Source organism: Miniopterus natalensis, chromosome 14 (genome assembly GCF_054644295.1).
Source record: "Miniopterus natalensis isolate mMinNat1 chromosome 14, mMinNat1.hap1, whole genome shotgun sequence".
NCBI classification, from domain to species: Eukaryota; Metazoa; Chordata; class Mammalia; order Chiroptera; family Miniopteridae; genus Miniopterus; species Miniopterus natalensis.
In genome coordinates this window covers 9,830,424-9,855,074 of record NC_142094.1, presented here as the reverse complement: position 1 = coordinate 9,855,074, position 24,651 = coordinate 9,830,424, and the positions used below count along the sequence as shown (strand labels likewise).

The 24,651-nt window shown below is 56.0% G+C and overlaps 1 protein-coding gene across 4 annotated transcripts; it reads left to right on the top strand.

Annotated features, from left to right (window-relative positions):
* Positions 1 to 1,017: 1,017 nt before the first annotated feature.
* OGDHL (oxoglutarate dehydrogenase L) lies at positions 1,018 to 24,269 on the top strand. 4 transcript variants are annotated; one of them, XM_016200849.2, is made up of 22 exons: positions 1,018 to 1,221; positions 3,393 to 3,563; positions 7,786 to 7,888; positions 8,323 to 8,438; positions 8,560 to 8,714; positions 9,493 to 9,639; positions 11,359 to 11,449; positions 13,647 to 13,826; positions 13,940 to 14,068; positions 14,873 to 15,052; positions 15,342 to 15,494; positions 16,043 to 16,145; positions 16,710 to 16,838; positions 17,851 to 18,001; positions 19,043 to 19,170; positions 19,872 to 20,050; positions 21,513 to 21,584; positions 21,662 to 21,787; positions 21,893 to 21,965; positions 23,294 to 23,457; positions 23,579 to 23,733; positions 24,146 to 24,269. In XM_016200849.2, exons 1-22 carry the CDS (start codon positions 1,018 to 1,020, stop codon positions 24,267 to 24,269), a joined length of 3,033 nt encoding a protein of 1,010 aa, XP_016056335.2. The 4 variants fall into 4 exon arrangements, with proteins under 4 accessions (XP_016056335.2, XP_087680240.1, XP_016056336.2 ...); XM_087824114.1 differs by having other exon boundaries at positions 9,490 to 9,639; XM_016200850.2 differs by lacking the exon at positions 3,393 to 3,563.
* The last annotated feature ends 382 nt before the right edge of the window (positions 24,270 to 24,651 follow it).

The following is a 24,651-nucleotide window of genomic DNA, read 5'->3' as shown; positions in this document are numbered from 1 at the left end:
CAAGAGCCTCAGTGGGCCCTGTCAACCCTCAGTTTACCTTGATAGGGACCCCTGGGTGCTCCTCAGGATTGGAGGAGGCTTGTAGAACTCCTGTCCTCTGAGGGCGGAAGAGGCTCCCCACTGTTACTCAGGAATTTTCCCTGGCGAAGGGCAGGTGACATAGTGGGGGTGAGATGAGCTCCAGGCACTCATTCCTCTCCAGCCTGGTGGGCTTCCCGCCTACATGTACCCTCTGAGCTGTTAGCTGTTCTGAGTGACGTTGCTGCTGAGTGTAAGCTCTGGGAAAGGTACAAGAGCCAGAGAGTGGCCTCAGCTGAGACGGGCGTGGGGCCTGCCTTCTGGTCTACCCTCCACTGGTCCCCACTGCCCTTTCCTTCTCTGAACCTCAGTCCTCCCTGCTGTGAAGCGGTCAGTTCAGGCCCATGTCATTGGCCAGGGATGGTGCTCTGGGTCAGAACTGCAGTTAAAGGAAGTCACTGGTCACTTCTGGTTATAATGACCAGAGACCCAGCTGTGCCATGGGCCTCCTGAGATAGTGCAGCTCAGCCAGAACCCCTTTTTCTGGCTTTTTTCCTGGCCAGGCAGGGTACACCTAGCCCCTAGAGGACTCTCTTGCTTAAGTTACAGGGTGGCCAGCTGAGTGGCCTACTCCTTACTGGGCATGCATGTGCCCTATGCCCTCTGATGGGCTCCAGGACCTGGGCTGGGTGCTCCCTGAGGCAGGGCCTGGGTCCTACTTGCCTTTGCACCAGGCTCTAGAGGTCAGCTGGGAGGGAGCATGGGTTGGGGCTCAGGGATGCTGAAAGCTGTCGGTAGAAGTTATTGTGCTGGGATCTCCCACTAGTCAGTGAACCCAGGAGGGCTGGAAGATGGTCTTCTCCATATCATCACTGTCTAGCCCAGGGCCACCTGCCTAGTAGGACGGGCAAATGCCAGATGAGTGAAGGAGTGGCTGCCAGAGCCTCCTTTTGTCCTGATCCTGTGGTTTATGCCTTTCCCTTGTTGCCTGTGTTCAGAATGAGTCAGCTGAGGTTGCTGACATCCCGGCTGGGGGCCCAGGCCGCGAGGCTTCTGGTCCCACATGACATCCAGATGTTCAGCTGGCGCAGCAGGTCATCTGGGCCACAGACCACCTTCCCAAACAGCAGAGGTGGAGGCAGCTCCAGTTATATGGAGGAGATGTACTTCGCCTGGTTGGAAAACCCTCAGAGTGTCCACAAGGTTGGCACCCCCACCCTGCCTGTTGTGTGGGAGGGAAGCTCCAGGGGCCGAAGGAGGGTACAGGGGAGGCGGGAGAGGCAATTGCCAGCTGTGTGATCTTGGGCAGTTTCTTTGCCCTTCTGTTCCTTCATATCCCTGTGAGAGAGCCTTGTCTTCTTGTTGGGTAAGGAAAGTCTGTTGCTTTCCTGTTGCAGGACCAGCTAGTGGATGGTGGGCTGGCCTGGAAGCCCTGACAGTGTCCCATTCAGCCACACCTGGCCTGAGACCTGCCCCTGCCCCTGCCCCTTTGTCATGCTTTGCTGTCCCCAGAGGGCCCCTTGTTGTGTAGTTAGGTGCACAAGTGTTTAGGTATGTATTGAGCTGACAAAATAAATATCTGCTGATGGTCAAAAAAAGAAAAAATCAGGTGACAAGGTACAAGTAAAAAGTGAGTTGCTCTCCCTCCTCTTTACTCACTCACGTGATCCAAAAGCAAGAAGTATGACATTAGACAGTAGAAAGGCTGCCTCCTAGTCCATCTATCTGCTCAGCTCCCACTCATCTGTTTCAATTTATTCTTAGCTGCTTCTGTTTCCTTTTAGAGAAAATCTTCAGGTAAACTTACTGCAGACATAACTGGATTTCCTCTTATACAAAGTGACATGTAACACAGTTTTGCTCCAGGCTTTTCTCAGCACACATGTCAAGCTCTTTCCATGTCAGCGCATCAAGAGCCTCATTGTGCTTTTTTCCAGCTGTGTAATATTCCATTGCACGGTTGTGCAACCCCACTCCCATTGGCTGACATCTGGCTCATTCCATCCTCTGGCTGTTATGATCAGTGCTGCAGTGTGTCATCTTGTATATTCTCATCTTGCACGTGTGCAGCTATCCGTAGAAGTTCCCCAAAGTGGAATTGTTGGGTCAGAGATTGTCTGTGTGTGTAATATTGATGGGTTCTGTCAAATTGCTCTCCTCAGGGCTTGTAGCACCTTGCTCTCCCACTGTATGAGAGGAAAGCCCTTTTGTGTGTTCTGCTAGAAGAGCGATTTTCAACCGTGTGCTGCAAGAGTGTGTAAAACATGCAGTACCCGACTAGTCAGGGCACTGACCTCTTTCCCTTAGATTGTCAAATGAAAAACTGACCAGAGCCAACACAGGTGCTGTCCAGTGTGAATGAATCAAAATCATACCTATTTTTTTGGTCAGATCAGCAACTATATTTTTGGTGTGCCGCAGAATTAGTTTGTGCCGTGAGATGACAGGTGGAAATTGCTGGGCTAGAGCACGGAGGTGCTTGTGCATGTGCACGTCCGCTTTCACTTCTGCACAGAGTAGCAAACCCTAACCCTCTGCTGCTTTGTCCACTTTACAACATGCCTGTTTTGTAAAGACTGCAGTCTTCCAAAATCTACAGAATCTAACATGTCATCGTTTATTTAACCAGTGTCCTGTTGATCATCACTTAGATTGTTTTTGTCATTTTTATAAACAGTGCTGCAGGGAGCATCCTTGTACATACATCTAGGCACACTGTACAAGTACGTATGTAGAGTAAATGACCAGCAGTGGGATTGCTAGTTCAAAAGGTAGATGCCTGGCCAGTTTGGCTCAATGGCTAGAGCATCAGCCTGCTGACTGAAGGGTCCCGGGTTTGATTCTGACCAAGGGCACATACTTCAGTTGCAGGCTGGATCCCAGGCCCCGTTCGTGGCACATGCAGGAGACAACCAATCATGTGTCTCTGTCACATCAATGTTTCTCTCTCTCTCTCTTCCTCCCTTTCTCTCCCTTCCACTCCCTCTGAAAAGCAATGGAAAAAAAAAATCCTCAGGTGAGGATTAAAAAAAAAAGGGTAGATGCATTGGAAATGTCGAGAGCCTGTCTGCCCAGTTGCCCTCCAGAAAGGCCTCCTCCAACCTACCATGTGTGAGAGCACGTTTCCCCCAGGGGTAGAAGCCCCTCTCACATCTCAGGCCTCTGGGCCACAAGTTATAGCCCCATCCCCCTGCCACCCTGGGTCCTGGAGAGCTCTTGGCTCTGGGTTTTGAGGGTCTTCTTGGCCTGGTCCTGGGAAGGCTCTGGGAGCTGTGGTGGTGAAGGACACCGACATCCCCCAGAGCCCAAACCAGGGCCACCTCCACTTCCCCGGGCCCTGACTTGGCTGTTTTCTTGCTTTTCCCCCTGCCCAGTCCTGGGACAGCTTCTTCCGGAAAGCCAGTGAGGAAGCCCCTTCTGGCCTGCCTCAGCCGCAGCCCCCTTCTGTTGTCCCCGAGAGCAGGCCAGCGGCCTCTAGCAGGACCAAGACCAGCAAGCTGGTGGAGGACCACCTGGCTGTGCAGTCCCTGATTCGGGCCTACCAGGTAAGTAGCAGGGAGGGCACGGCCTGTGAGGTTGCACTGGCCCTGGGGTGTGGCCAGGTGCTGATGGGAAGCAAACTCACTCAGCTCCAGTGGCATCTCTTCAGGGAACCTTCCTCTAAGCCCCGTCAGGTGGCTCTCTCTCCTCCTGCGAGTCTTGGTCACATTACCACGCCACTTCCCACCCCTTGGCCTTTCTGTGGCACTGATGTGCTTGTTTGTGGTCTTTCTGATGGGATGCTGTGTCTCACACCCACGGCGCCCCGAGTAGGCAGAGGAGGTCTTAGTAAAAATCAGTTTCAGTGAATGTTGAGTGAAAGTCGAGTAGATCGGCCCTCATTAATGTCTGTTTTCTTCTCTCACTGAGCATTCCAAGGGGACAGGGACTGGTATAGAGCACGTGCTCTATGTTTGTGGAATGAATGACTATTTCAGCAAACAGCTCTCCCTCTACTGGTGGCTGTGTTCTGGAGACTTAGACCCCCCCCCCCATGGGTTCCCAGGTTGGGCCCCTGCCCTGCCAGAGAGCCTTCACAACCTTCCATATTCTTGGTCTTGACGGAACAGGACTAATTGGAGGACTGCTCTGGGTGTTCACTCCAGATCTCTGGGAATCAGTGGCAGAAGGCATTTGATAAGAAAATTGTCTTACGGACTTGCAGAAGGAAGGGCAGGGGCATCCTGGGGCCCTTGGCAGGTATTCCACAGGAGGGAGCAGCAAGCTGCTGCAGGAGCTGGGGGTGGGAGGCCCTCGCAGGTGGAAATAGGCTGGCCTCTGAAGGAAGCAGCCTGTGGGGCGGCAGCTGCACTCCCTGTGCACCGTAGAGGGAAGGGAAGCAGGACCGGTGCCCTGGCTGGGCTGGCCGGAGGGCTCAGGGATTGTGGGACACCTGGAAGCAAACAGCAGTATTTGCAATTATGTTTTTCTTGACTGGATGAAAGAAGCAGAAAATGATCTTAACCATTGATTTTGAAAATAAAGAGCAAGGAACGTAAAACTATATTATATGCAAAGTAACATTCAGAGTGCTGCCTAAGGGCCTCACCTCCTGGGCACAGTTTCCAGCTTTTCAGCTGCCCTTCATGCTTTTGCCAAGACTAAGCTCCAGAGGCCTTCCTGCAGGGTAGTCTCTGGACTCAGGCACATTGCTCTGTATCTGCCCGAGGGTGTGCCTGATGGTGAGCGCCCTGGGGTGGGGCTACAGCCCCTCACAGGCAGGTACGTAGAATTCTGATTTGACCATGTGCACACAGTACTGAAAAAACCCCAAACTTATTATTACGGACATTTTCAAGCATAAAAGGTAGAAGGATTGTGTACTGAACCCAGCACAACATGGGGCCAGTCTTGACTCATCTATTACCCACCTCCGGCTCCACCCACTGGCCACTGATTATTTTGAAGCAAATCCCAGACATCATATTTCATTAATTGAACATTTCAGCATATATTTCTAGAGATTAAAGCTCTTTAAAAAACATACCACGATTGCCCTGATGGGTTTGGCTCAGTGGTTAGAGCGTTGGCCCGCGGACTGAAGGGTCCTGGGTTAGATCCCGGCCAGGGGCATGTACCTCGGTTGCAGGCTTGATCCCTGGCCCCAGTCCGAGCACATGCAGGAGGCAACCTGTCCATGTGTCTCGCTAACGTCGGTGTTTCTCTCTCTCTCTCCCTCCCTCTCCCTTCCACTCTCTCTGAAAAGCAATGGAAAATATATTGTTGTGTGAGGATTAAAATATAAATAAAAATATATACCATGATGGCATTGTCTTAATGTCATCAAACGTTCAGTTGGTATTGTTTCTTGTTTGTCTTCCGATTTCGTTTTACTGCTGTTTGGATCAGGATCCAAATAAAACCACAGCTTGTGGTAAGTTGCTGTGGCCCTTAAGTCTCGTGTACTTTATGGGTTCCCTTCTATTTCTTTTTGTGTTCCCCGCCTTTTTTTAAAATTGATTTCAGAGAGAGAAGAAGGGAGATAGAAAGAGACAGAAACATCAGTGATGAGAGAGAATCATCAATCGGCTGCCTCCTGCCCCCCCCATGGGGATGGAGCCCCCAGCCCGGGCACCTGCCCTGACTGGGAAGCACACTGTGACCTCCAGGTTCATGGGTCATCAATCAACCACTGAGCCATGCTGCCTGGGCTTTTTTTTTTTTTTAAAAAAAGAAACCAGGTTGTTTGTCCTGTAGAATTTTCCTGAGTCTGAATTGTGCCGATTGCATCCTCATGGTGTTGTGCCATCTGCCCCTTTGTCCCATGTAATTTCTGTACATCGGTATTTGGCTCTAGAAGCTTTATTCAGTATAGATTTGACTTTATTTTTGTTCTGAAATCAGCTTCCTGGTGCTGATGGCACTTCATAGACGGCAGCTATGGATGTTTACTTCCTGGATGAATTCATTGGTTAGGGGTGATAAAAATAGTGATACTCTAATTCCGCCTTTCTTCATTTATTACCTGGAACACTTCTCTCAAAACAGCCCTTTGCCAACTCAATTTATTTCTGAGGTACAAATTGCATAGGAAAGGCAGAATCAATGCTTAATTTTTCTTTTTATTGATAAATTTTCAAAATTATGAGGTGATTCCCTAGCATCCTTCCAAGATGGACAATGAAGATTTTTCATCTTTATTTTTCTAGTATGATATGAATGCATGCACTTAAACATATTTGAGGAGGTTCAGTCTGTTACAGAAATTATCCTCATTGCTCAGAACGTGTCCTTCCTCTCGCCTCCCCTGTGTTTGCGCCCCTTTCGCTACCTGTCGTGACCAGGTGCTCTGAGCTCATGTGCATTTCTGCTCAGCCCTGGGACCGGCCAGCTCTCCAGGGAGTGCTGGCAGTTCACTGCTATTGTTTCGGTCGTGACTTCTGGGCCCTTTCAGTAGTTATAGCCCAGAAGTATGTATTTTTTTAAAAAAGATAACGTATTGCTATGGCCAGTGTGGCTCAGTGGTTGGAGCATCAGCCCGGTCATCGGGCTGGGAATCGGGTTTGATTCCCAGTAAAAGGCACGTACCTGGGTTGCAGGTTCGATCTCTAGTCCAGTAGGGGTGCGTGTGGGAGGCAGCTAATCAGTGTCTCTCACATCGATGTTTCTCTCTCTCTCTCCCTCCTCTCTCCCTGCCCCCTCCCTCCCTTCCACTCTCTCAAAAAGTCAACCGAAAAAATACCCTTGGATGAGAATTAACAGCAGCAACAAAATAACAGGCTTCCTGGGCTTATGCCGAGGCTTCTGGGTGTCAGGTGTGGGACTTGGGGTCTGTCCTTGACCTCCTCAGTCTCTGTCCCCATTTCTTTTTAAAGGTGTCAAAAACAGAGGCTCTCCAAGACAGCAGTACAATGGCTTACTTGACGTCCTTACAGCCCACACTCGGCGGCCTAGGCTAGAATTCTAGCACCGCCACTGCTGATTGATAGCAGAAATGAGTTTATGAGCCTTTCCCCTGCCGTTCTGTTTGTCTTTAGGGAATATCCTGTTACTCAGCTGGAACAGTTCCTCTCTGTGAGTCATGCCACCAAATGGATTCATTAATTCATTTGTTTTGTTTTACTTTCAATTTTAAAAATTAATTTTGCTTTATAATGATATAAACTATTTACAAGATGCCAAAATCAAATCTTCAAAGCAAGAGATCCTTAAAGGTGTAGCTTCTAGCCCTGCCTCTCTGCCCTGTTTTGTTCTTTCCCCATAGGTAATAATTTTTCATATTTTGTAGTTACTTTATAATTTATTCTGATGCATGTATATATCATATATATACAAGTATATACAAATGCCTATATTTACTGCAGCTCCCCTTTCATAGACAAAGGAAGTTTAGCACACACACTTTTCTGTAGTTGGTTTGTGGTGAGACCTCCTAGCAGCTGACAGGGATTTTCTTCCTTCCTTTTGGCACACCCCCGTGTGGCTTTCCCACAGCCGTATGCCAGTCTCCTGTTGATGGACTCTTGGGAAATTTCTAGGGTTTTGCAGCTCTAATAATACTGTAGTGACCACCTTTGTGATGCTTCCTTTTCTGGTTTTGAAAGCTGCATGCTGTACCTTTAACCGGAGTTGAGCTCCTGCTGCCGGGGCAGTGGCTAGGTGCTGGCAACACGTGGGCACTTGAAATTCTGAAGTGGGAAGTGAGGGGCCGGGTCCCAGAACCTTGCTCTTGGTGAGGCCTGTCCAGCTGCATCCTAGCCCTGCCCTGACCTCTTCCCCTTCTCCCAGATCCGGGGCCACCATGTGGCCCAACTGGACCCCTTGGGCATTCTGGATGCAGACCTGGACTCCTTTGTACCCTCAGACTTAATCACAACCATCGATAAATTGGGTGAGTCGGTACCCTTTCCTGCTGCGCTGGTGACGCCAGAGCCAGCTAGTGCCTGTGCACAGTGAGGGGCTCTGGGTACTGGGGCCCAGCAAGCAGCCCAGGAAGCTTTTCTCTGACCCTTGCCCATCTACTGCACAGTGTCCCTGCAAGGGGTGCCTGTCTGTCTCCCTTAGCGGGTGCACCATGCTCGGCAAGCTTGAGAGCCTTGGCCCGGCTCACCCTTGTGGCTGCAAGCTGGGCTCTGACCCTCACTGCCCGTTCCCTGCAGACAGGTTCCCCGAGCTTAGGCTGGACCTGGTGGGAGGGTGCCGGGGTACCGGTGGGAGGTCTGGGGATACTGCTGGGCTCCACCTGGGCCTGATCACCCTTTCCTCCTCTTTGCCTCCTGGGCTCTGCCCTCTGCCCTCTGGGCTCTGCTGCTGGTGCCCCCTCAGCCTTCTATGACCTGCGGGAGGCTGACCTGGATAAGGAGTTCCAGTTGCCCACGACCACCTTCATAGGAGGCTCGGAGCACAGCCTCTCTTTGAGGGAGATCATCCGGCGCCTGGAGGTGAGCACAGGCAGGCGTGTCAGGCAGGCGTGTCAAGCCTGCCACAGGGAGGGAGGGTGCTTGCTGCCTCTTCTGCTCCAGATGCCAGGGCCTTTGTCCCTCTTCCTGGCTGTCACCCCAGAGCACCTACTGCCAGCACATCGGCCTGGAGTTCATGTTCATCAACGACGTGGAGCAGTGCCAGTGGATTCGGCAGAAGTTTGAGACCCCTGGCGTGATGCAGTTCTCCAGTGAGGAGAAGCGGAGGCTGCTAGCCCGGCTGGTGCGCTCCATGAGGTCAGGCGCTCAGCCCCGGCCCGCACAGCCCGAGTGGTGGAGGGCCTGCTCCCGGGCTGTCCGAGAAGTCCAGGCCCTGGCTAAGCAACCAGGAGGGTGCTCGGCAAGGGAAGGCAGGACTGGGCAGGCCTCAGTGCCTGGCTCGGGAGAGACCCTTAGGGGGAGCATTGGGGGAGCTACTCGGGCAGAGCTGGGTGGGTGGGCAGGGTTGGGGCTCCGGGAGAACATGACCACAGAGGCACAGCGAGCAGGGACAAAAGCGTCAGAAAGTGGCTGTGGGAACGTTTGGGCAGAAAGATGTCCCTTGTGGGGCACCACCTGGCTGTGTCTACGGACTTCTCTGAGGCTGGGTCTGCCCAGGGCTGCCGCAGCCTGGAGGAGCAGCTGGCCCAGCCATGGTGCACAGGGGATCCCTGAGCAGGGAGTGTGGGCTGGAGTTTGAGTGGAGCAGAGGAGGTCTTTGGGGTGTGGTGAGAGGGCCCTGTGCAGTGCCTGTGCCTGGAGGAGGGCACTGGGCTGGGAGGCGTCTGACTGAAGGAGAGAGGGTGGTAGCTGGGAACGGGTGTAGGCAGAGGTTTTGGTTAAGCTGGGAGGACCCATAGCTTCCCTCAGACCTGTGCTCCTTGCTGGTGGGGGCATCATGGCTTCTGTGGCAGGTCCTGGACTGTGTGGAGGGAGGTGATTCTGCAACTTCCTCTGTTCAGGCAGCCTGCTCTGAGCCATCGGAGTGGCCCGTGAGCCTCAGCCTCTCCATTCTTTACCTCCTTTCTCCAAGCAGGTTTGAAGACTTCCTGGCCCGTAAGTGGTCCTCAGAGAAGCGCTTTGGCCTGGAGGGCTGTGAGGTCATGATTCCTGCCCTCAAGACCATCATTGACAAATCCAGTGAGATGGGGATTGAGAATGTCATCCTGGGGATGCCACACAGGTGGGCCCCTCCATCCCCTCCACAACCTTGATGGGAGGGAGGGGATGGAAATCAGAGCAGGGATGTTTGTGGGACATGAGGGTAGAGGCAGAGTGGCCTAGAAAGTTCTCAGAGTCCCTGGGCCCTGGCCTGCTCATCACAGAAAGAGCCAAGCACTTGGACAAAGCCACATGGAGCCAGCGACTAGCCAGGCTGCCAGAGTTTCAGTTTCTCTCTCACCCTTTTGCCATTGTCTCCAGGAGGGTCAGGATTTCAGAAAAGGGTTGTGTTGTGCTTGCTGAGTTCCCTGTGGACAAGGAGATGTGCAGGGGGCATGTCCTAGGGAAGTGCGGTGGAGCAGCGCAGGCACCCCTGGTTGGTATCCCCTGGAGTAGTTTCTTTGGAGCTCTCTTCCCCTGGCTGCAAGCTGACTACACGTTTCCCTGTGACCTTGGTAAAGACTCGGGAGACTGGCTTGGCAGTCGGGCACTTGCTTCTGAGCTGGAGCCTGTGGCCTAACAGGAATACAGCCTGGGGACAAAGGAAGGTGGCCAGGGTCCATGCTGGATGGGCTGTAAGAAGACGTGCCCAGCAGTTGGGGGCAAAGCCCCAGCCTTTCCTTGACCACTTCTGGTTGCTCGTGCCTGGGCCAGCCCCAGATTGCATCAGCAGGAGGGCATTCAGGTGTCCCGATACACTGTGGAGGGCCCCTTCCTATGGGCGGGCTGCCAGCAGCTTGCCCGCCACGGGCTCCATGCTCTGAAGGCCTGGAAGTGCCCAGTGTCTGGTCAGAGGGTCAGGCAGAGGTGGCCCCACGGTCTGAAGTGGCATCGCCCATGTGACTTCAGCGGACTGGTGGAAGGGAATGGCACTGGGTGGTCAGCTCAGCTCTGGGACTGTGGGGTGGGGCTGGGCAGGCTGTGGCTTGCGAGGGCCCTGGGAGTGGAGGGTGTTATGGGCCAGGCTCCATAGTCGCTGAGGGGCCTTTGAGGCTGGAGGGCTTTGCCCATGGCCCTGTGGCCCCCATGACCCCACAGAACAGGAGAGAGGTTCACCTGGATGAGGGTTGCCCTTATATCACAGGTGGGGCTGGAGGTCGGACCAGGGTATGTGTGTGCCTGGGGCTGTCATCTCTTGCCGGGCTGTGGGGGCAAGTTCTGAATCATGTGCTGTCCCCCATCGGCTGGTGCCCACCCCTGAATAAAGTGCCCCCCTGATGGGAGGTTGAGTCTGGACTGGAGAATCCCTGGTCCCTAGCTGCTCCCCTGACCCTCCCCCTACCCCTCAGACCTCACTCAGCTCCTCTGGATAGGCCCTCTGGTAACTCCCGGTCTTAGGGTCAGTCCAGTTCCTTCCCTCTCCTGCTCCAAGGTGCTGCTGGGCTCGGGTGGGGGGTCGTGTGTGAGCCACTGTACTGCCTTAGCAGATTGGGGCCAAGGTGTATTGGATTGGGCTTAACTTTTGGGTGGGGAGGGTGGGCACTCTGCCATGAGGGCCTTCTGAGTCGGAGATGTATAGTGGTGTCTGGGGGGAGCTGGCTGGCCAGGATCACTCAATGCCTTGTAGACTGAGACAGGATGAGGGGGCTGGGCCTCCCTTGGGCTCCACTGGTTGGGGGGAATCTCCCCAGACTCCATGCTGATTCTGAGGTCCCAGGTGGGCAGGGAGCATGGTGATGCTGGGCCCTGTCAGGGGAGGTGGCCTCTGTGCAGGTGAGAGCCCAGCCCCCTCTGGCTGCAGGGGCAGACTGAACGTGCTGGCTAATGTCATCCGCAAGGACCTGGAGCAGATCTTCTGCCAGTTTGACCCTAAGCTGGAGGCAGCGGATGAGGTGGGTACCAAGCCTAGGTCTCAGGGCCCCTGGAGAACTGGGTGTTTGGGAGGTGGACTGGGGAGGAACTGGGCCAGGAGTATCCAGGCTTGGACAGGCCTTGAAGTGGACAGACATGCAGAAGAGTGGGAGAGAGCCTGGGGTATTTGCATGAGGGCATTGGGGCGTTTTGGAGCAAGTGTTGTGGTCTCTGATAGTGGAAGAGCCCTCCGATAATCTGGGTCACCTTCCCTATTTCCAGCTAAGGATATGGGCCAAGAAGGCGCGGGGTGTCCCAGAGGCATTCACCATGGCTCAGCTGCACGTCTGTGCCCAGAGCTCTGTCCACCAGCCCAGAAGGGCCTCAGTCATTTGTTTGCCCAGGACAGCCTTGGGAGGTCAGGGCAGTTTCCTGTGGCCATTGATAAGCAGAGGAGACATATTTTCTGCTCACACCCGCTTCCTTACGTGCATATATGTTGTGCACGCCTCACACCCATGCCTTGGTCATGCTGGGCTCAGTCCAGACTGCCCTCTCTCCTCTGTGCTCTGCCCCTTTCACAGTGCTCCCTGCCCCCATTTTGGTGGCTCTCCTGCTCCTCCTGGCAGTGAGCCTGTCACTCCCTCCTCTGGGCCCCCTTTGCTCTGAGACCATCCCTAGTCCAGCCTTTTCCAGCCTTGCATGTGTGTGCACATGTGTGTATGTGTGCCCGTGTGTGTGCCCATGTGTGTGTATGTGTGTGTATCTGTTTTCCCCTCCAGGCTGGTAGCAGGGTGAGGGCAGAGACCTCCTCCCCGAAGCCCCAGCACCCAGCACAGGTGCCAGCATCCAGCACATGTGCTTGGTTTGTTGCAATGAATCACATTAAATGACTGTTCTAAGGTCCCAGTACATTAGGCCAGAACAGGACAGGAATCCACATCTGCTGGCTCCCAGCCCAGAATGTCCCCAGCGTGCTGCCCATTTGGCTCAGGCACCTTCGTCTCTCTGAGCCCAGTTTGTTCTGTATGGTCGAGATAGCAGCACCTGCCCCAGGATGGCTGTGAGGAATCAGAGATGATGTGTGTAAACCCTGGTCAAAGGATACTTTAAAAAAGTATTTACTAGTTTTTTTAACTAAAAAATGTGAGCATTGTTAAAAAAACCCCACAGCTATACAGTGAGAGTAAGTTTCCCTGGCGAGCCCCCTTCCCTGCTCCGGGGCCCCACCGTGGCCAGTGTGTGTTGTGTTCAGTTGTGTTCTGGAACTGTCCCATGGCAGGCGCAAACATATTTGTCCAGTAGACCTTTTATGTAAAAGGCCGGGGAGCAGCTCCTATTCCTCCCTGTTGTCACCTAACAAGCTGTCACTTTCATAGCAGCACAGGGAGCTGCCTGAGCTCCAGCGTCCCATCAGTTGTCTCCATCTCCTGCTGGTGGGCATTAGGTGCTGGAGTGAGTGTCTTGCACACGTGTGTGAACACCTTGTTAGGTGGTGTCTGAGAGATGCCCTGGCCAGAGCCGAGAGGGTTCGCAGACAGTAGTGAGTCCACCCATGGTGGGAAGGGCCCCAATCTTCCCTTACTCTGTGGACTTCCCACCTTTGATAATATGATTGGTGCAAAATGATTGCATTTTAACATTTCTTTGTTATGAATTTGGGTATCTTTTTGTGTTTTCAAGCCATGTATATTTCTTTTTCTGTAAATTCTTCATGGCTTTTGCACATTTTTCCGTGGGGTTTGGGCTGCATTTCCCTGATTTGTAAAGTGCTTTAAAGAGTGAGGGAGTTAGCCCTTTGCCTGCATTTGTCTTACGAATTTTTTTTCAGGTTGATTTTCCCCTCACTCTGTGCATGGATTTGCTTCCCCATGACAGATTTATTAGCTCTTAGCTGTCTCATCTTTTATAGCTTCTGAGGTTTGTACATTGTTTAGAAAGGCTTCCCGTGCTCCAGAATCTTAAAGTATGTCACACTCTCCTTGGACACTATGGCTATGTCATTTGTGAAAAGAGGACGGGTCTGATGAGGTTGCAGCTGGTGTGGCGCTGAGCCTTTCTCAGCAGCGTGCAGGGCTGGAGGGGACTGAAAGCGGGTGTAGGCCAGGGACAGCCCAGCCTTTCCAGAGAGCAGGATCCAGGCCTGTTTCAGCCACACTGGGCTTGCATCTGCCTGCCCCTCTGTCTCCCTGTCTGGGGCGGAAGGGCTGGGTTCATCACTGTCCACCTCAACCCCAGGGCTCTGGAGACGTCAAATACCACCTGGGCATGTACCACGAGAGGATCAACCGAGTCACGAACAGAAACATTACTCTGTCCCTCGTGGCCAACCCCTCCCACCTGGAAGCCGTGGACCCTGTGGTGCAGGGGAAGACCAAGGCTGAGCAGTTCTACCGCGGGGATGCCCAGGGCAAGAAGGTGAGCTCACCTGCGCCCTGAGGGGTGAGCCCCGAGTCCCTGCAGTTCAGGGGCAGGGCTGGGGTGCACAGGCGGGGCATGGGGCTCCCCCTGCCTCACACTCTGCTCTGTAGGTCATGTCTATCCTGGTCCATGGGGATGCGGCCTTCGCCGGCCAGGGTGTGGTCTATGAGACCTTCCACCTGAGTGACCTACCCTCTTACACCACCAATGGCACCGTACATGTCGTTGTCAACAACCAGGTGAGGGGTCTGGCTGTATGTGGGGCTTCATCAGCACTGCCCATCCCTGAGTCCAGGCAGTGTGAGGGGGAGAGGGACACCACCCTGTTCTAATCCCACTGCGCCTCCATGTCCCAGTGTGTGAGCTCAGGCAGGCCTCGGGCTCCTGGTCTGTGGAATCAGGAGATTCATCCATCCACCCATCTGTCTGTCTGTCTGTCATCATGGAGAAAGTTGTAAGGACTAAGGAGTACAGGTCCTGGCACAGAGGCTGGGCATGTGGTTAGGTGCTGCCCATATTTCCATGTAAATCAGTCTTAGAACACGACTCTCACGGGCCCTTGCTTGCTTTCAGGCGGCTGTGGTTAGTAACAGCTTTTCTGAGCCCATGAAGCCCTGGGTCAACTTCCTGAATTGCACTAAGTCATCTGTAATCTTCACAGAATAACCCTGAGAGAGAGTAATTTAGGGAGACCTTCTAATAGATGAGGAAACTGAGGCTTTGGAAATGTAAGTGCCTTGCCCAACATACAGTTTGTAACTGGAGGCACTGGGTTTGCCCAGGCCTGTGCTCCTCCCTACCCCGTGTAAAACGATCGCAGAAAGACAAGCAGGCACTGTTCCCGGGCACTACTGCCACCCCCAGGGGACCTGCCGCTATGTTTGATTTGGGGCCGCTCACCATTTATCCCTTCCTGTCCTGCTGCCTCCTGGGCACACCAGGGGGGCCTCAAGGCACCGCCCTCCCAGCCTCCATGACCACGGGTCTGGCTCTGAGTAACAGGCTCTGCCACCTCCTCCTGCTACTCCCTCCTACTCCTGCAGATCGGCTTCACCACGGACCCCCGCATGGCCCGCTCCTCACCATACCCCACCGACGTGGCCCGTGTGGTCAACGCACCCATCTTCCACGTGAATGCAGATGACCCAGAGGCTGTGATATACGTGTGCAGCGTGGCGGCCGAGTGGAGAAACACCTTCAATAAAGATGTGGTTGTGGACCTGGTGGGTCTGGGGGCTGAGCCTGGGGCAGGGGTGTGCAGCCTGTGCTGAATGTGCCAGGTCTGCAGCACCTTTGACAGCCGAGGCTGGGAGTCCTCCTGGGAGACAGAAGGTTTGGTGCCAGCAAGAGCAAAATGTGCAAAGGCTCGGGGGTGGGACAGTCAGTGAGAGGGGGTGGTAGGGGGCTTTCGGGGGTCTGGCAGGGTATGCCCTGCCAGATGTGCCCCAGCTGTGCAGTGACCATGCCTGCATTGCCTGGGACGGACTGAGCCCCTTCCCTCCGTCCCCGCAGGTCTGTTACCGCCGGCGCGGCCACAACGAGATGGATGAGCCCATGTTCACGCAGCCGCTCATGTACAAGCAGATCCACAGACAGGTCCCTGTGCTGAAGAAGTATGCAGACAAGCTCATCGCTGAGGGCACCGTCACCCTGCAGGAGTTTGAGGTGAGTGGGTGAGTGGGCAGCCTCGTGAGCACCTGAGATCAGCCTTCACGCAGCCAGGACCCTGGGGTAGTTGCTGATGTTGCCAGCCCCATGTTGGGAGCATGATTTACAGAATTAGCCAGTATGGCCCCTGTTCCCTCTGGTTCAAGGGGGACAGAGGACCACAGACATGTATAGCTTGCTGGGATGCAGCAAACACTGCAGTGGGGAAGCCCAACCTCAGGCGGGAGTCCAGGAAGGCTTCCTACAGGAGGTGGCTCTGAGACAGGTTTGTCCTGTCAGTTATCTGTGGATATGTCAGTCCTTCTGCCTGGAAGGGGCTCTGAGAGCAAGGACTGTGAGTCTTTTCTGAGTTTCCCCCACGTCCCTTGCTGAATGGGATCCCCCTGAACTCTGAGACTTTGGTCTCTGGCCACAAGGTCCCTGCAGGCCAGTGGGCAGAAAGTTCTAGAACATGGTGAGGGGACCATATTTAGGAGTCCAGGTTGACCCAGCCTCTGGCTGCTCAGACATCACTGCCTCCATCCATGCCTTCACACTGATTTCAGGAAGAAATTGCCAAATACGACCGGATCTGTGAAGAGGCATACGGCAGGTCCAAGGATAAGAAGATCCTGCATATAAAGCATTGGCTGGACTCCCCCTGGCCTGGTGAGCGAGAGTTGTGGGGCTGAACATGATTCTCCTGGGCCTTGGGCTCTGGCACTGGGCCTGGGACTGGAGTGGCTCTGTCCGGAGGCCGTGGCTCTGTCCCTGAGGCCCCTGAGGCTGTGTGGAGCTGATTCCTGAAGGCCGGGGCAGGCATTGCCCTCAAAGTACCTGTGACCAGCTAATCTCTGGAAAGAAAGGACTGAGCCAGGGCTGGTGGACACCAAAGTGGGGAGAGCTGGGGTTGGTGGGGGGTGGAGGAAAGGGAGGTCAGAGGGCCTCCCTGGGGTGGAGCTAGATGGCTGTGACCCTGGGCTGAGGGAGTGGCTCTCTCAGGGGCCCAGGGGGGTATGTTAAGTAGGTGTAGGAGTTGGAGCTGTGACTGTCAGCTGTTTTGGTCATAAGGATGGGCTTAGTCGTCAGGTGCCAGGTGGGGCCCAGGAAGAGGCAGGCTGGTGGGAGATCTGAGGCCAGGTGGGGCCCAGGAAGAGGTGGGCTGGGAGGCAGGCTGATGGGGGATCTGAGGCCCCACCACCACCCAGAAGTTCACAGTCTCTGCCTTCTCAGGCTTCTTCACCGTGGATGGGGAGCCCAAGAGCATGACGTGTCCAACCACGGGCATTCCCGAGGATGTGCTGACCCACATCGGCAACGTGGCGAGCTCTGTGCCCCTGGAGGACTTTAAAATCCACACAGGTGAGGTTGCTGTGTAGGCTGCAGCGTGGGCCGCTCTCCCAGACCTGCCATCATGCCCCAGGAGTCGTGGCATCAGGTCAGGGACGCCTGGGCTGCATTCCCACTCTGTCGCTGGTGGGTCGGCGGAGCTCTTGGGAGTCTTGTTTGCGCCCTGTGAGGTGCCCTTGATAATAGCTCCTCAGGGCGGGCTGATGTGGATGCCACACTTCCAGCTGGTTCTGGAGACCAGACTTACGTTGCACCCCTCAGTCAGGTGGAAGGAAAACGGAAGCAAGAGCTTCGTGCGGAAGGAGGGCTGGGCCTGGAATATGGGGGCAGGAATGCTGGGCCTGCCAGCAGCCTAGATGGGTGACAGAGGTGACTCTGCTGTTCTTGGTGAGCCTGGGATGGTAGGTGGTTGCTGGCTGCAGATCTTGGCTGTGGCCTCTGCTTGGGCACCTGGAGGGCCCCCATGCAGTAGTGGGGCACCTACGCCCCTACTGACGAGCCTCTGGGTGTTCAAGGGGTTCCTCTGCAGTGTGTGTGGAGGCCCAGGTGCCCTGAGGTGCCCACTCTATGTGCATATCATGGGGTCTGTGTAGGCGTAGGGCTGCCGGGAGCCCAGCATGGCCCGGGCTCCTGGGCTCAGATTCAAGCATCTTTGTAGCTGTCATTGTGATAAATGACTTCCTTCTATGGAGCCTCAGTCTCCTTGTCTGTAGAGTTGCAACAGTCTACTCGTGGGTGGTGAGGAATGTATCCCACTCAGTGCATGCAGGGTGTGCCCAATGCCAGTGCCTGCCCAGTGGTACCTGCTCCTTCCTACAAGAGGGAGGCCAGCGGGCAATGTGGGCTTAGGCCAGCTAATTATATTGGCTGGGGTGTCGGCGCTGGAGGTGCCAGCCAGGGCCTGCTCAGTGGGAGATGAGTACACTGAGTACATATACACCTGGCCCTGGTCCCTTGGGCTATGGCTGTCCTGGGCAGGGTGGCCAAGAGCTGGGTCCCTCAGGCTGGACCTTCCCTCCCATAGGCCTCTCTCGAATCTTACGGGGCCGTGCGGACATGACCAAGGAGCGGACAGTAGACTGGGCGCTGGCGGAGTACATGGCCTTCGGCTCTCTGCTCAAGGAGGGCATCCACGTGCGGCTCAGTGGGCAGGACGTGGAGAGGGGCACATTCAGGTGAGGGCCAGGGCCTGGGCCCAGGCCTCGTGCACACTGAGGGGAGCTGAGGGATCAACTGTGCTTGAGGTCCCCCAGAGTCATCCCCAGAGCTCTGGACCTAGACCTTTTCTGAGGAACCAAGGAGGTCCCTTGTCTGGCTGTGGTGATCACCGGAGACCCCAGCACCTGAGCCTCTGCCCTTGGGCCAGGTCATCAGAGGGACCCTGGGCCACCTCTTTGACCCCCATGGGACAAGCATGCAGAGCTGACTGCTTGGCCTAAGCAGTTGGTTGGTATCAAGCCTGTGGTCGTACGTGGTCCTCACAGTGTGTGAGAACTCTCAAGCCAGCCTCCTTTTTGCTTGTCTTCACTGAGTTTTTGCGTCCAGGTAAGGGATTTTGCACTTGTCAGCTCTCCCCATCACATTTCCTTTCTTTGGGGTCCCAGATGTTTTGGATCCTGGTTCAGTCACTGCCATGTTGGTGAGTCATGGTGCTGTGGCAGCCAGGACTTGACAAGTGTTCTTCTCAGGTCCCAGTGGCTCATCACTGCTGGCCCTGGTCCAGCCATTGCCCCTGAGCTGCATGTCAGTCCTCATGGGGTGTGGGGTTCAGCCAGGCGGTCCTCTTCATTGTGTAGTTCTTGCCTCCTGTGAAGTTGGGCAGAGCAAGTAAGGTGGTGAAGAGGGTAATAGGATGGGCAGGGAGACAGTGCCCTGGGGGTGTGGCCTCTTAGGGTCTCCGGCTCCACCCAGCACTTAGTGGGGGGCAGGTTGACAAGGCAGGTTGACAAGGCAGGTCTTATGGGGACCTTTCTGAGGTAGAAGCTGAGACTCTCATGTCTGTGTGGTATGTGGCACTGCCTGGAAGGAGGCTGCCTGGAGGAGGGAACAGATCACTCTGGCTTTCCAGGGCCTTGGTGTCACTATCCTGTGGGACTCTCAAGTTTTCTGGTGCAGTTATGAGGGCTTGCCCGCCTCCTGCTCCCCAGCCCATTTGCTCTGGGGGAACAGGTACCAGTCCACCTGCCCCCATCCCTTTCCTGTCTGTTTCTCTCCAGTCACCGGCACCATGTTCTCCACGACCAGGAAGTTGACCGGAGGACATGTGTCCCCATGAACCACCTTTGGCCTGACCAGGCCCCGTACACCGTGTGCAACAGCTCTCTCTCGGAGTATGGAGTCCTGGGTGGGTCAGACTCTGCGGGCAGGTCGGGCAGGCCCCCGGGGGTACCTGGAGACCAAAGAGGGGCTTACATCCTAAGGTGTCCTGTCTTTGTCATTGTAACCGTGGACTGGTCCTGTGGCTGAGGGGCAGCTGGGCATGAGCAGGGCCTAGGAGGGGCACAACCATGAGGGATGATGCTTGGGCTATTCCTGCCTGAGGCCACAGTGGACTTGAAGTCCTCTCCTATCTGGCCCCTCTGAGAGCCCAGTTGGGGGACCCTGCTTGCCCGGGAGGGGGTTCTTTGGATACCAGAGCCTTATTCTGGGCACCAGCCCCAGCAGGACCAGAAAACCCAGTAGAGCCCACTGTGGACATAGCCACCAATGGGCCCGAGCCTGACCTGGCCTGTTCCACTTTCCTGACCCTTGTCTTGCCCCTACACTGCACCCAGCAGCCCTGTCTCAAGGTCCCCTCCCCAGGCTTCTGGTCTAGATAGGGCTGACGCTAGCCACACGTGCAGTTAGGGTTGAGGACAGCCTCTCTGGCATGTTGTCAGTTCCCAGGAAGAGAGATCCTTGGGCCTGAAGGAGTCCCCGGCTCCCCCTGGCCTTCGGGGAGGGTGGGTGGCGCGGGGAGGGAAAGTGAAGAAGGGCTGGGCTTGACTGGACTGGAGCCACTGGCACTGGTGGCAGTGCGGCAGGCGCTCGGTTTCTCCTGTTTAGGCTTCGAGCTGGGCTATGCCATGGCCAGCCCCAATGCCCTGGTCCTCTGGGAGGCTCAGTTCGGTGACTTTCACAACACGGCCCAGTGCATCATCGACCAGTTCATCAGCAACGGCCAGGCCAAGTGGGTGCGGCACAACGGCATCGTGCTGCTGCTGCCGCACGGCATGGAGGGCATGGTGGGTGCTGCGGCCGGGGGCGGGGTGGAGGCGTGCGCACTCCTGGGCCCCTGGGCATGTGGGCCTGCTCGGGGGGCCTGGGGCCTGCGTAGGCTGTGTTGCCGCTGCTGAAACGATGACACGACTTCTTACTGGCAGTAGAAGCAGCTGCCGTGCCCGAGAGCCCACTACCTACCGGATTCTGGTTAAAACCCTCTCTGTGTATTAACTCCTCTAATCCTCACAACAGCTTAACAAAGTGAGTCCTGTTCCCACTTTCTGGGTAAAACTGAGGCACAAAGATGTGGACTGGTACGTTCAAGGTCACTCAGCTAGTGGCTTGGATTGGAACCCAATTTGTGCAGCGTTGCCTGTCTTCTGGTCCCCTCCTGGGGGAAGAGGGGAGGTGTGCAGGCCAGCGGGGGACGGGGGAGGGGCAGGGCAGGGCCGGGCATCATGAGGGGCCACGCCAGTGCCCGTGCTGCCTGGCGAGGTCAGGGACAGGCCGGCTGTGCCAGCGGCAGCACTGAGCAGGGCGGGGTCAGCTGTGACCTAGGCAAGGCTTTCCCCTCCCTGGTGGCTGAGCTGCACTGGATGCCCCTGAGGGCGTTTTGCCAGGACGGGTCAGCCACTAAGGAACTGGCCACTGCTGTCATCACTGCGTGGCTGTTTAGAGCCAGGACTCGCTGCACTGAGCACTTCACATGCCCTGTAAACCCGTGGAATCCTCAGGACAGGACTGGACGTTAGTTCTGTTCCTTCACACCTGAGGGGAGAAGGGGCGAGACCTGCCCAAGGCCACAGGCTGCAAAGGCTTCTTAGCTGTGGAGCTCGGGCCAGGCTGGATGGGAGCTTTGGGGTGGCCCAGCTGGTGCCCGTGGTACTGGGTCCCTGGTGAGCCCCACTAGGGAGGGGCGGGTGGTGGCCATGGGGCTGGTCACCCTGTTGCACAGGGAGGGAGTTTGGAGGTCACTGGGGGGCTTACTGCCCTCATGAAGCAGAGCAGCCCACCCGGGCAAGGGTGGGAGGAGGAGGCAGCCCTGGGTTCGAATCTGCCCCTTCTGGCTGATTGACCTTCAGGTTGTTTGTTAATCCCTTTGCCCCTCACCGTCTTCATCTGTAAAGTGAGGACCCAAGTGTCTGCATCATGGGGCTGCTTTCATGGCCAGTGAATAATGTGTGGGGCCATAGAGCCCGGGCACAGTGGGCCCTGGGTGAGCAGTGCCGCCACTGGAGAAGGCCTCTGCCTGGCCTTCTTGCCTTTTACTCCCACCCCACACATGGCCCCTCTGAGGATGCCTTCCCGACCCTTCTCCCACAGTCCCGGGTCTTTCCTGTGCTCCAGGCTCCAGAGTGAGGGCAACTTCTCCCAGAGCCATCCACACTCTTTCCTGAGACCCGGGTCCCTGCAAGGCCAGGTGTCTGTCCTGTGTGACTTCCCTCTCCCCTCAGGCCAACCTGGACCCTCTGTCATTGCTTTTAGGGGCCGGAGCACTCCTCGGCGAGGCCTGAGAGGTTCCTGCAGATGAGCAACGATGACTCCGATGCGTACCCCGTGAGTGCTGCCTGCCCCCCCAGGACAGGGCCTGGGCACCACAGGGGCCACCTCCCAACCACACCCTGTCCTCCCAGGCATTCTCTGAGGACTTCGAGGTGAGGCAGCTCTACGACTGCAACTGGATTGTGGTCAACTGTTCCACGCCAGCCAACTACTTCCATGTGCTGCGTCGGCAGATCCTGCTGCCCTTCCGCAAGCCGGTGAGCCGCCTGCCCTGGTTGTCACCATAGCGGAGCAGGGGCAAATGTGGGAGGGAGCCTGGTCCAGTGGGCCAGCTGGCAGCTGGGCACATGTTTCCCTTCCAGCTGATCATCTTCACACCCAAATCTCTGCTGAGGCACCCAGAGGCCAAGTCCAGCTTTGACCGAATGGTATCTGGTACGTACCTACACATGCTGGGATGCAGCTGAGGTGAGGCCTGGCACCCATGGTGAGGCCTCTGTTCCTAGGACTCTTCATCCCCACCTCTGGCTATGGCTCTGTGAGCTCTGCAACAACTCCCACTGGGTCCCACCAGTGGCTGGGTTGGGAGGTTGGCAAGGCGGCCAGCTGGACTGGGCCATGTTGGGCTGAGCACCAGGCCAGAGGGCTGCACTGGCCCCAGCAGGGCTGGCCTGACTGTGCCGGGGGAGCTTAAAGGTGGGGGCCTGCCTCATGTACAGGAAACTGAATATCATTGATTCATTCATACTTTTTTTTTCCCACTCATGATCCGAACAGACATTACTGTCCCTGGGGACACAGTGTCCCCTCCAGGAGCGATCAGCCTCATTTACTTGGAGTTGGGGGTCAGTCTAATAAAGCACCTGAAGGAACAGGGGTTGGAATTGAGATGAGAGCCAGTGGACAATCAGGAGTTGCAGGCATGGGGCCCTGAGGCTTGGCAGAGTAGAGCTGTCCTAGAAAACTCTCTGGCCAGGAAGGGTCTCAGCAGTGTGGACAGGTGTTTTTTCACCTGTGTGTGTTTGGTGTCCCTCTGATATGGGCTGGTGGCTAGGCCAGCAGTACAGAGCCCTGGCCTTGGGGCTGGACAACCTGGGCTGGACGCCTGGTGCTGGCTTTTCTTTGGTGGGACTGGCAGCCTGTTACCCTGTCTGCTCACTGTCCTCACCTGGGGGGTGGGGTGGGGACACTACAGTAGCTTTCCCAAAGGTTTTGCAGCATGATTGGTCCGGTGCCTGGCATATGATATGAGCTTAGGAAGGAAAGATGGACAGGACTTAAGAGACAGGGGCTTGGTTGCGGGGCTGCGGGCAGGAGGAATGTGCAGTGGTCTCTGGAGACAGCTGCTCACCTTGGGTTTGGTGACTGGGTAGCTAGAGTGCACACAGGCGATGGGCAGGCTGGATGGAGCGCAGCTTCAGTTCAGGTGATGAGCTCATCAGATAGGGTTGTGACATCACCTTCGCTGTCCCCACCAGGGGCTTTTCCCATAATACCTCCACATTGTCTTGATCGCAGATGCCCCAGGGCTCTGCCCTTGGCTCCGGCCCCTCTCTCCACTTCTTTCCCTGTGACATCTCGGGTTTCATCTCTCCTCTTCTCCATCGTTTGGTTCAAGACGCATCCAGTGCAGCCACAGATCTAAACCTGGGGCTGGTCTTAGTGGCCAGGGGGAGCCTGTGGGTGTGGGGCACGTGGGCCTGGTGCCCCAGCTGCTCCAGCCCTCTAGGAGCTGATGCCTCTGTCATGCCCTGGTCTCCTAGGAACCAGCTTCCAGCGGGTGATTCCTGAAGATGGAGCCTCAGCTCGGGCTCCTGAGCGGGTGCAGCGCCTCATCTTCTGCACCGGAAAGGTGTACTACGACCTCGTGAAGGAGCGGAGCAGCCAGGGCCTGGAGGAGCAAGTGGCCATTACACGCCTGGAGCAGGTACGGCCGCTCAGAGTGGTGGGCGGTCTTAGCCAGCCCCTGGCCCTGGGCAGGTGCCTGGCCTGGTCAGATCTGGGGCCCGTAAGGGAGCTGTGTTGTCCCTTTCCCCTGTCTGCCCCAGATCTCTCCATTCCCTTTCGACCTGATCAAGCTGGAGGCGGAGAAATACCCAGGCGCAGAGCTGGTGTGGTGCCAGGAGGAGCACAAGAACATGGGCTACTATGACTACATCAATCCACGCTTCATGACCATCCTGGGCCGGGCACGGCCCATATGGTACAAGGCGGGGGGCAGGGGATGCCAGCCACCTCTCCTTTACCCCTGCAGGGCCTGCGGGCCTCTGGGGGCCTGAGGCCCCATCCTGGCTTAGCTGCCCCATTTGTTGTGTCACCTGGAATCGGCCACTGCCCTCTGGGCAACATTGGAAACCGTAGTACCTGCTGGCTCTGTGACAGGTAGTGACAGACCAGCTTCCCCATCAGGGACCCCCATCAGTCCCACCTTCTGGAGAAACACCTTTGCTTTTGTTCTGCAGCCAGAACTGACCTAGAGAACCCGCATGTCCCAGATGTCCCACCTTTGACCAGTTACTGTGCCTCATGAAGCCTGAGGCTCTTCATCTCTACAACAGGACAGCGATAGGGGTCAGCCAGGCCACCCCTCCCTCATCTTGTCTCTCCTCCCCTAGGTATGTTGGCCGTGACCCAGCGGCTGCACCAGCCACCGGAAACAGGAATGCTCACCTGGTGTCTCTGAAGAAGTTTCTGGATGCTGCCTTCAATCTCCAGGCCTTTGAAGGGAAGACATTTTAGAGCCGGGCAGGGCCCGCCCGGTCTTCCGGTGGGGTTGGCTGGGGCTGGAGAGGGCTGGGGAGGGGAGGGAGCTCCAGCCCCAGAGGGTCTGTCAGAGGCCCAGGATACAACACTCAACGCAGCGATCGAGGCCCTAGAGCAGGCACCACTGGCTTTGGTCTTGTGCCGCCTTGGGCCTTCGTGTTTATTTCTGAGTCTGTTCGGACTGAAAAAGCCAGAGGAGGGGATAGGTGGGATGTATTCGGGAGTGTTTCCCCAGCTGTCCTGGTCTTTCTGGAATTTCTGTGTGGCTTTTTCCATCTATGTCTGCAGGCAGCCACCAGGAGCCCGTGTCTTTGGCTCCCCCCTCCTGGTAGGTCTGGCCACCGCTCCTCACCCTGTC

Bases quoted from the DNA above. Each gene is read 5' to 3' on its own strand.
- OGDHL (XM_087824114.1), top strand. From the start codon at position 1,018: ATGAGTCAGCTGAGGTTGCTGACATCCCGGCTGGGGGCCCAGGCCGCG. The intron at 13,827-13,939 runs GTGAGCTCACCT...TCTGCTCTGTAG, and splicing joins GGGATGCCCAGGGCAAGAAG to GTCATGTCTATCCTGGTCCA. The intron at 18,002-19,042 runs GTGAGGGCCAGG...GTTTCTCTCCAG, and splicing joins GTGGAGAGGGGCACATTCAG to TCACCGGCACCATGTTCTCC.